The sequence below is a fragment of the Chrysochloris asiatica genome, unplaced genomic scaffold, assembly GCF_000296735.1.
Source record: "Chrysochloris asiatica unplaced genomic scaffold, ChrAsi1.0 scaffold00219, whole genome shotgun sequence".
In the NCBI taxonomy this organism is placed as follows: domain Eukaryota; kingdom Metazoa; phylum Chordata; class Mammalia; order Afrosoricida; family Chrysochloridae; genus Chrysochloris; species Chrysochloris asiatica.
Genome location: NW_006408737.1, coordinates 3,641,815 through 3,652,002, shown reverse-complemented (window position 1 = coordinate 3,652,002; position 10,188 = coordinate 3,641,815). Strand labels below are relative to the sequence as shown.

Sequence of the window (10,188 nt, the reverse complement as noted above, 5' to 3'; positions counted from 1 at the left end):
TAGAAAGCCTCATCTTTCTCCCGCGGAGCGGCTGGTAGTTTCGAACCGCTGACCTTAAGGTTCACAGCCCGATTCGTAACCACTACGCTACCAGAGCTCTGTATGCATCAAAAGATTTTTCCAAAAGAGCAAAAAGAGAGCCCACAGACTAGGATTTTTTTTTTTTTTGCAGTGACCTATCAAATATGGACTAATCTCTAAAACTTATACAAAAGTACACCTCTTTTTAAAAAAAAAAAAGTACACCTCTATTAGAAAACAACAAATGACATAATTTAAAAATGGGCAGGGGATATGAACAGACACTTCACCAAAGAAGACAGTCAGGCATCAACAAACATTTGAAGAAATGTTCATGATCATTAGCCATTGTTACCTGCTTTTGAGTCAGTTCTGACCCATAGCAGCCCTGTATTGGGTTTCCAAGGAGTGGCTCATGAGTTTGAACTACTGCCAATCTTATGGTTCAAACCGACCTTGCAGTCCAGTGATCATTGTAGAGCACCACACCAGGATTCCCATTAGCCATTAGAGAGATGCAAAGAAAATAACGAGATATCATCTCACCCCAGCATTAATAACAAAGTTCAGAAAAACAGAAAATGTGCTGGTGAGGGTGTGGAGAGACTGGGACCTTTCTACACTGCTGGTTGTTGTTGTTGTTGTTGTCAGGTGCCATCGAGTTGGAACTGACTCATAGCGAGCCCATGCACAGCAGAACGAAACAATGTCCGATCCTGGGCCAACCTCACTACAGCTGCCACACTTGACGCCATCAATGATGCCACCTGGCCAATCCATCCCGTTAGGGGTCTTCCTTTTTTTTCTGACCCTCCACCTTACCCAGCATGACATCCTTCTCCAGCGACTGTTTCCTCTGGACAATATATCCAAAGTATGAGACAGACACTGCTGGCGGGGGCTGCAAAATGGAACAACCACTGTGGAAAATGGCATGGCGCTTCCTCAAAAAGTTGAAAACAGAAATCCTGTATGATCCAGAAATCCTTCTACTTGGTATATATCCACAGGAAATAAGAGCCAGGACACAAGTAGATATATGCACATTGTTATTTATCATAGCACTATTCACAGTAGCAAGATGGAGACGGTCTAAATGCTCATCACTGGAAGAATGGATAAATAAATTTTGGTACATGCATACAATAGAATACTATGCAATGATGATTAATAACTGTGAATCTGTGAAACACCTCATAACATGGATGAACCTGGAGAACATTATGCTGAGTGAAATTAGTCAATCACAAAAGGACAAATATTGTATAAGACCATGATTGTAAAAACTCAAAAGGATTCCATGCTAAAAGAAGCATTCTGTGATGGTTGCCCAGAGTGATAGGGAAGGGAGAGTAACTCACTGGCTAGAGGGTGGTGGTTGTTAAGTGCCATCAAGTTGATTCCAACCCATAGATACATGTTAATTCGGGTAATGTGAAGGGCAATATACAAGAAGAGGGAAGTTGGCAAAAGAATGATGAAGACAGGTGAAGACACAGAGAGGTATTCAAGGGTTATTAGGAGATCATGGTAAATATACACAATCCTGAAACAACAGTGTCTTTCTGGTATATACATGGACAGATATACATGCTAAATGGATATGGGAAGGAGAGTGTGAGTATACCCACAAATAAGAGTTTGAAAGAAAATTATTTGGATATGGATATTTACCTTTGCTGCAAACACACTTATGAGTGTGGTGGAGTATAAAGGGGGCAAAATAATGAAAACTTCTTAGATATTATCAAACATCTTAAGGTAATGAGTTCCTGGGCCTGGAGGCTCAGTACCATAGTCTTAAAGGACACTATGGCCAATTGGCATAACATAGTCCACAAAGACAGTGTTTTACATCCTTTATTGAATAGAGACTGGAATCTTGAACATTCATGAGCAGCCATTTAAGGTGTAACTATTGGTCACTGGAGAAGGATATCATGTTTGGTAAGGTGGAGGGTTAGAGAAAAAGAGGAAGACCACCTCCCCACCCCCAACGAGATGAATTGGCCAAGTGGCAGTATCGATGGACTCAAGTGTGGCAACGGTAGTGAGGTTGGTCTAGGATCGGGCAATGTTTTGTTCTGCTATGCATAAGGTCGCTATGGTACCTACTTGATGGCACCTAACAACAACAATTGGTTTCTCTATGTGCAGAAGAAAGAAAAGTGATGAAAATTGAAGATGCTTGGTGTCAGCTAGTCTAATGGACCAATGGAGCAATCGAACATCAGTCACCACAACTTTGAGACCAGAAGAACTAGATAGTGCCCAGCTACCACTCTAAAAGGGACCACATTCTCCCGATAGAGTGGGTGAAAATGTGGAACAAAACTCAAAATTATAAAATAAAAAGCCTGGGCTTACTAGTTAGAAAGAGACTAGGAACCTGAGACTATGGTCCTCAGCCACACTTCAGCTCTGGAACTGCACTTATCCCTGTTGCCCAATTTTCAGCTAAGCAGTAGATAGGTGTATAGGGGACAACAATACTAGTGAGGTATGTTCACCATGCAATAGCCAATCATTCAAGATCAAAAGGGCAACATTTACCTTAGGACAAAGGTGAGACGGGATGTAAAGGAGAGTGGAATGGAAATAGGAACTAAAGGGAGGAAGCGGGATAACTGTTGTTGCATGGAAGGGATTGCAGTCATTGAGATGGAACAAAATGTGTGATTTGTTTATGTAAAACCAATGATCTTTTCTGTAAACTTTCACTTAATTCATAATGAAAAGTTAAAAGTAAAAAAGAATCTGCAGTGAAGTCATTGGTCATGCAATCTCCAGCATTTCTATCCCCAAGACCATATTTTCCAACATCAATCCTTCCTCTTTGTTTTCAACTTTCACATTCCAATCACCTGTAATTATCAGTGCATCATGATTGTATGTTTGATCAATTTCAGACTGAGGAAGTTGGTAGAATTCTTCAATGTCTTCATCATTGGCTTTGGTTATTCATATGCAAATTTTGATAATAGTGATATTAACTGGACTTCCTTGCTACTGTTAAGTACCTCCAAGTTGGTTCTGACTTATAGCGACCCTGTATAGGGTTTCCAAGGAGCATCTGATGGGTTTGAAATGCTGACCTTGAGGTCTGCATTCAGTGCTGCTCCTCCATGAAGGTATATGGAGATTATCCCATCACAAACAGCATTGTACTTCAAGATCTTGAAATGTTATTTTTGACAATGCGACACCATACCTCTTGAATTTGTCATTACCAGTATAGTAAGCCATATGATTGTCTGATTTAAAATATCCAATATCTGTCCATTTCAGCTCACTAATGCTTAGGATATCCATCTTTTTGTGTTCCATTTCATTTTTTGACGACTTCCAATTTTCCTAAGATCGTACTTCATATATTCCATTCTTTGATGATTAATGGTTGTCTGAAGGTGTTTCTTCTTTTTGCATTATAGCCCACCAGCATATGAAGGTCTTAAAAGCTTTGCTCCATCCATGTCATTAAGGTCAATTCTGAGTAGACAGCTCTTCTAACCTGAATGTCTCCTCTTCTGGCATTATATCAGACAATTTTTCACTGCTGTTCATAAGGTTTTCAGGGGTTAATCCCTCAAAAGTGGATTCCAATTCCTTCTTCCTAGTCTGTTCTTTGTTTGGGAATTCTGCTGAAACTGACAGATGAGTAGTAGACAGATTGAATAAGTATGGTAAAAGGATTCAACCTTGACTCTCACGCTTCCTGATTTTAAACCATTCAGTGTCCCTTGTTCTGCTTGAACAATTGCCTTTTCATCTATGTACAGGTTCCAATTATTAATGGATATTTGCAGCTATGTCTTCTCATTTTGAGTTGTGCCCTATTGGTCCCAGAAGCTTTGTTCCAGCCACATCATGAAGGTCAACTCTACTTTGAGGAGACAACTCTTCCCCAGTTATATTTTGAGTGCCTTCCAATCTAAGGTGGTGCTCTTCTAGCACTGTATCAGACAGTGTTGCACTACTACTCATAAGGTTTTCAGTGGCTAACCTTTCAGAAGTGGTCCACATCTCTTTCTTCCCTCTCTGACAATATGGAAGCTCCACTGAAACCTGTCTACCATGGGGGACCATGCTGGTATTTAAAATATCAGTGGCATTGCTTCCAGCATCACAGTCACACATACAAGCCCCCACAGTACGACAAACTGACAGACAAGTAGGGATTATCAAATATAGAAGTCACTTTTTCTGTATCCTCCTGATGCAGAGTCTTAAGTATTGTTGTCATCAAATGCCATCAAGTCAGTTCCAATCCATGGCGACCCTGTATAGGGTTTCCGAGGTACGGCTGGTGAAGTTGAACTGCCAACCTTGTGGTTCAAACCCCTTGAAGACGAATGATTATTCTACAGCATCACACCAGGACTCCATATGACACAGTTAATTCTTCCCTCCTTGATACTGTGTTCTATTGGCCCCTAGGACTTCACATTCTCCTGGTTTTCCTCCTGCCTCTCTGGATGCTACTTTGCAGTCTCTTCTGTAGGCATCTTATCGCACCTGATCTAAGTGTAGAAATCCCCATAGATTGGTCCTGGATCCTTGTCCATCTTTGTACTGTTTCCCTAGGTGGGCATATTCATTAGATATCATCTACATTCTGATAGTACCAAATGTAAATCTCCATCTTAAAGCTCATTTCTAACTCACTTTGATGTATTCAACTGTGTAATTTTTTATATTCATTTGACTAACTCACAGGCATCACACATTTATCTTGCCCAAAATTTAGCTCTTGCCATACTTTTTTTCTAGTTACTCAAACATCCAGTGTCTTTTATGTCTCAGAGCATCACACATCCCATGCCCTTCACCTGGGATTATTTTCCCTCTGCTGTTGATGGAGCTCTGGTAGCATCATGGTTACAAATCAGGCTAGTAACCTCAAGGTCAGCAGTTCGAAACTACCAGCTGTTCCATGGGAAAAAGATGAGGCTCTCTGCTCCCATAAAGATTTACAGCTGCAGAAACCCTGTACAGGGTCGCTGTGAGTCGGAGCCGTCTCCATGGCACATTACAACAACAACATTGATGCAGATTATCTTGTGTCATCCTTCAGGTCAATACTTCAGTTCCACTGCCTCATTAGGGAGGCTCTTCCACGCTCTTTCATCTAAGCACATCCTCCCTGGGTTATTTTCTGTCACTGAACAGAGTTTGCTTCTTTCATAAATGATAGTATAATTTAGAATTATGTATTTTTTTCCCTTTCCTTCCTTTTGGCTATCTCTCCTGCTAACCATATTGGCAAGGATTCTGTGTTTTATTTTTTAACTTACCCATAGCACTTTACATTGTGCCTCTGACTTAGTTAATGCTCAATGGATAATTGAAAGACTGAGTGGGAGCCATGAACCAAACAAAAGATGGACTACAGGAATGGAATGACCCAGAATATTCTGGATTATCATCATCTTTCTAAGAGATGTGTAGTTCCAAATCATTATCTTTCAACCCACAGAATCTTTTGGAATAAGAATAAAGGTGTATTTGGGAGCATAAGAAAAGGAGCAGGTGGTATGATGAGTGTTTGGAGACCCAGAAAGAGTATTAACGGACCTTTATAAAATCCTGTCTCAGGACAGAAGAATTGAAATGAATTAGAAAACTACTGAAAAAGCCAGAGTTTCATGACTCTCGATCATGAATCAGGCCAAAGACAAGGTTTGTTTTCAGATACTCAACCTTTCCCAGAAATGACACCCTGTACTTTCCCCTTCGCACCAGTGGAAAGACAAATGGAGAACCAGATTGTGATGCCTCTGCTCCTATCCCGACACCAAGCTGCCTGGAGGAGATTAACCAGGAGACTAAGGCCAAGATAGAGGAAGAAGCTTACAACAAGGGGTGAGTCAGACCTGGCAGGTCACAGAATATACCTTCCCACGGGTCTTTTCTGTTTCTTAGAGACTTTAGGGAAGCAACCAGTGGCCCCAGGACATCCTTACCCTTATAAGGGACCACCTAGGAAAGAGCAGTATTGTTCTACAGGAAGGACAGAAGGAAGCAGAGTGAGAGAATATGGCTAGACAATTAATAAGCTGCCCACTTTTTAGGGCAAAAAGCCACAGTACATCACTGCCCAGCATGGTCTGGAAATCAATGACCCTAGTTTAGTTCCTCTTGGTGGTGCCTAAGGCTTCCTGACATAAGCACAGTGCTGTTGTGTTGCTGCCAACAATGCCCAGCAGCTGCTGCCGTTCTGCTTATCCCTGCCTTTAAGCGGGCATCCCCTAACTTCTGACTCCTCTAACAGAGCTTTAAAGGCATCTTTGGCCACTCGACCGCACATTGATCGGGAGCCAAGTCCTTAAGAGAATCAACTCTGACCAGGCATTGCATCCTAAGTTTCCCTTTCTTTACTTTCCCTTCCCATTCTCATGCTCAAGAGGGAAGCCTAGCTTCCCACACTCACAGAACCCTTGGTCTTCTGTGCAGCGGTCACATACGTGGTGATGGTACTGCACTAGCCAAACTGTTATTCTTAAACATTCAATGGCATGGCAGGCAAATGGAGTCTCTTCAGAGTAAAATTAATCCTGGGAAAGGGAAATCAAAAAGGGTTTCTTGGAAAGACTCCTGTTTTTCACCACAATTGCCCTTGATACTCAAAATGGAATAAACTTCTCCATTTGGCTTTATAAACATTTAGTGAACACTCTCCATAGGGCAAGCTGTGTATCTCGCATTTCTGCAAAACTTCCCAATAAACCTGTGAAGTGGGTGTCACCCTTTCTAGGTGCCAAGCTGTGTTCCTGGCCTGGCGCTTCATTGAAACTTCTCAACAAATTTGTAAATGGGTGTCACCCTCTCTAGTCTATGCCATGTGCCTAGAACTTCCTCAAAGTATTGTAACACTGTGAGATGGATATTACCCTCTTCGTTTTACAGGTGTGAAACTGACATTTCAAAGTTACACAAAGAGAAAATGCAAACTTATTCCTATTGAATGGTTTTTTTGGATAAGAATCAGTCAGGAGATCCTGCACCCATATTTTTTCCTGTCAGTTTTGTCACTGTCACACTTTCACATAAACAGGAAGGATGGCTGAAGAGTGAGGGGAAATTGTACTGACATGAGCCACCTTGGGATTCAGTGGAGATTCCCAGCTTTTTCCTGTTATGTGGAACCACAGGAAGTGCGTAATTATTGGAGGTGCTCAAGTCCCCTCCCCTAAGAATGCAGGAAAGGGTGCTCTGGACTGGGCCATTCAGACAGTTGTTCCTTTTTGTCTTCCAGATACCAGGAAGGTCTAAAAAAGACTAAGGAACTTCAAGACCTGAAGGAAGAAGAGGAAGAACAGAAGATTGAGAATCCTGAGGAGCCTGAAGAGACAGAAGAAACCAATGAAGAGGAAAAGGACCAGAAAAGCAGGTGGGAGTCTGTTTAGAGCCCTTGTCAGGTAGGCCAAGAGTTGCCACTGCTGAAGCAGGTCACAGTTCATTTAACTGCACAAAATCCCAGGGCAGTAGTGGGTCTGGGGCTCACTTTTTCACTCATGTTGAAAAAGAAAGTGGAGAGAATCTCAGCATTCAAATACTTAACAATTGACCATTTTCAAGAGCTGAAGGGTGAGAAGAGGTGTCCACAGGCAGAGCAGACAGCCATCAGGAGCTCTCAGAAGTTGAGAAAGGGCGAAAGATCCTGACCAAAGTCCCTCCTGGCCCAATCACAGTTAGTTAATTCCCCCGTCATTTCCACAAAAGAGTCAGAACCAAGGGAGTATGACTGGAGCCCTAAAGGCTTCAGGACAGGGGCAGGGAGAACACCTGGGAGCAGTGAACAGACCCAGCCCTGTGGCATAGGTGAGTCTTCGACAGGGCCCATCCATACTGACCAAACGAGAGCAGTCAGCTGGCTAGTGTCTTCACTTAGATCGAAAACAATGAGTTCTTTTTAAAACATGTCTCCTTATATTTCAAGTATATTATCTCCTGAATCAGAGGAGAAAATCTAACATGTAAATGGAGTGGGTAGACCTGCATCTTGTCCAACCTGTGCTACTACCTGGCCTTCAAGATGCGGAAGAGTATACCTAGCCTCATTTAGTGCCAGGGCACTTTATGCACTGAGGTATTATGGGAATGAGGTCTCAGCCTAACCATGGTAGGACTACACCAAAGAAAAATATGCTTAGGGACAAGATACATTGATGCTTAAAGAGGAGGTATGGAGTCCTGGGGTGGCGCTCTCGGATAAGCACTGGACCACAAGGTCAGTGGTTCAAACTTACCAGTAGCTTCTCAGAAACCCTATACAGAGTCAGAACCTAATCGTTGGGCACTTAGCAACAACAACATAGAGGAGGTATACTTTTCCATATAAGGAGCACTGGTTGGGCTGCTAACTGCAAGGCCAGCAGTTCTAATCTGCCACCTGGCCCACGAGAGAAAGATGAGGTTTTTTTGCTCCCATGAAGATTTTCAGCCTCAGAAATCCTATGCAGGGTCTCTATGAGTCAGACCAGACTCCACAGCACACAGCAACCACCACTTTTTCTTAGATCCAGATATAGTGACCACATTAATGTCCTAGATTTTCAGGGCAGCCCTAAATTCATACAGTTTGCTCTGTTGGCTCTGTTGTTAAGTGCTGTAGAGTTGGTTCCAATTCATAGTGACTCTGTATAGGGTGTCCAAGCTGTGACTGGTGGGTTGGAACCACTGATCTTGTGGTTAGCAGCCCAGTGCTTATCCTACAGTGCCATACCAGGAAATTAGTATATATTCAAATCATACGTCTTGAATTTTTATTTAAAAAAAACTGTGGTTATAGCAACCATGAAACACTTCACCAAAAGCTTTGTTTTTAGACCCTTCCAGGCTATCTGAGATCCAGGGAAGAAAGCACCAGGCAAAATGATTAATTATCCAATCAGCTGCTGAACTGAGGGTATGGTAATAGGTCTGTGCCTCATTGCTGGCAACTCTGGAAATCACAGGCATGCAGCGCAAAAGACAGTAAAGATTAGAATGGTAATGGATGTGCTTCAAAGCACATTGTTGTTGTTAATTGCTGTCAAATTAGTTCTGACTCAGAGCAACCCTGTATAGAGTTTCCAAGGAGTGGTTGGTGGGTTTGAACTGCCCACCTTACAGTTAGCAGTCCAGTGCTTATCCTACAGAGCCATGCCAAGACTCCTCAAAACACACAGAAGCTACCAATAAGCCCCAGTTGGTGTAAGATTTAACCAGTGTGAGAGATCTCAGCTTACACAGATCAACCCTAATTTCAAGGGAATAGCCAGCTAGGAGAGCTGGGGGAAATCCTTTGTGCTGCAAATAAACCTGTTCTAGGATATAGCCACCTCTCCTAATGAAAGGACATCCACGTTTAACCATTGAAAACACAATTGCTACTCTAAGCAGTCCTGGTATGGCATTGTAGGTTAATGCACTGGAGTGCTCACCAGCTCACCACCTGCTCCTCAGAAACCCTATACAAGGTCACTATGGGTTGGGACTGACTTGATGGCATTTGACAACAACAACTCTAAGCAGCTAAATCCTGCTTTTCTTAGTTTTCACCTCTTTCTTGGTCTTCATGTCCAATCTAGGACTTTTTAAAAGCATCTGGCAAAGCCCAATAGCTGATCCATTATTAAAGAGATTCAACCCCACACACTAAAGGCCTCCTCCGGTCTTATTTTTCAGGCTGCCATGCTGCCTCCACCCCATTTAAAGCAGTCAGGCTCAACCTGATCAAAGGCCCTTCCTGTGATCCCCTGAATACAACTAAGACAGGCTGGAGCTTTGAACACTTCAAAACACTCAGAAATAACAAAAGAGAAATAAAGAGTGAGAGGACATGGAATGTAAACAATCTGGTTTACAAAGTGCAGAGCCACCCCAATCCTTATCTAGCTAGTATAATCTCAGATGTTTGGTGACCCTTTCCCACTCCTCCCTCTGCCAGCATATATACACTTTCACATAATTGCTGAAGATCTAACAACTGCGTGTCCCTTTATGAGGCTGAATCATCTCTTCTAGGCTGTTGTTGTTAGGTGCTGTTGAGTCGGAACCGACTCATAACAACCCCTTGCACAGCAGAACGAAACAATGTCTGATCCTGGGCCAACCTCACTACCGCTCACACACTTGAGTCCATCTTGTTGGGGGTCTTCCTCTTTTTCTCCAACCCTCCATCTT

The 10,188-nt window shown here is 42.6% G+C and overlaps 1 protein-coding gene across 1 annotated transcript in view; it reads left to right on the top strand.

The window, feature by feature from the left end:
* Positions 1 to 10,188, top strand: part of MRVI1 (murine retrovirus integration site 1 homolog) — a 190,061-nt gene that overhangs the window by 175,137 nt on the left and 4,736 nt on the right. Inside the window, 2 exon segments of the mRNA XM_006873009.1 lie at positions 5,764 to 5,883; positions 7,277 to 7,411. Coding sequence (XP_006873071.1) covers positions 5,764 to 5,883; positions 7,277 to 7,411 — 255 coding nt within the window.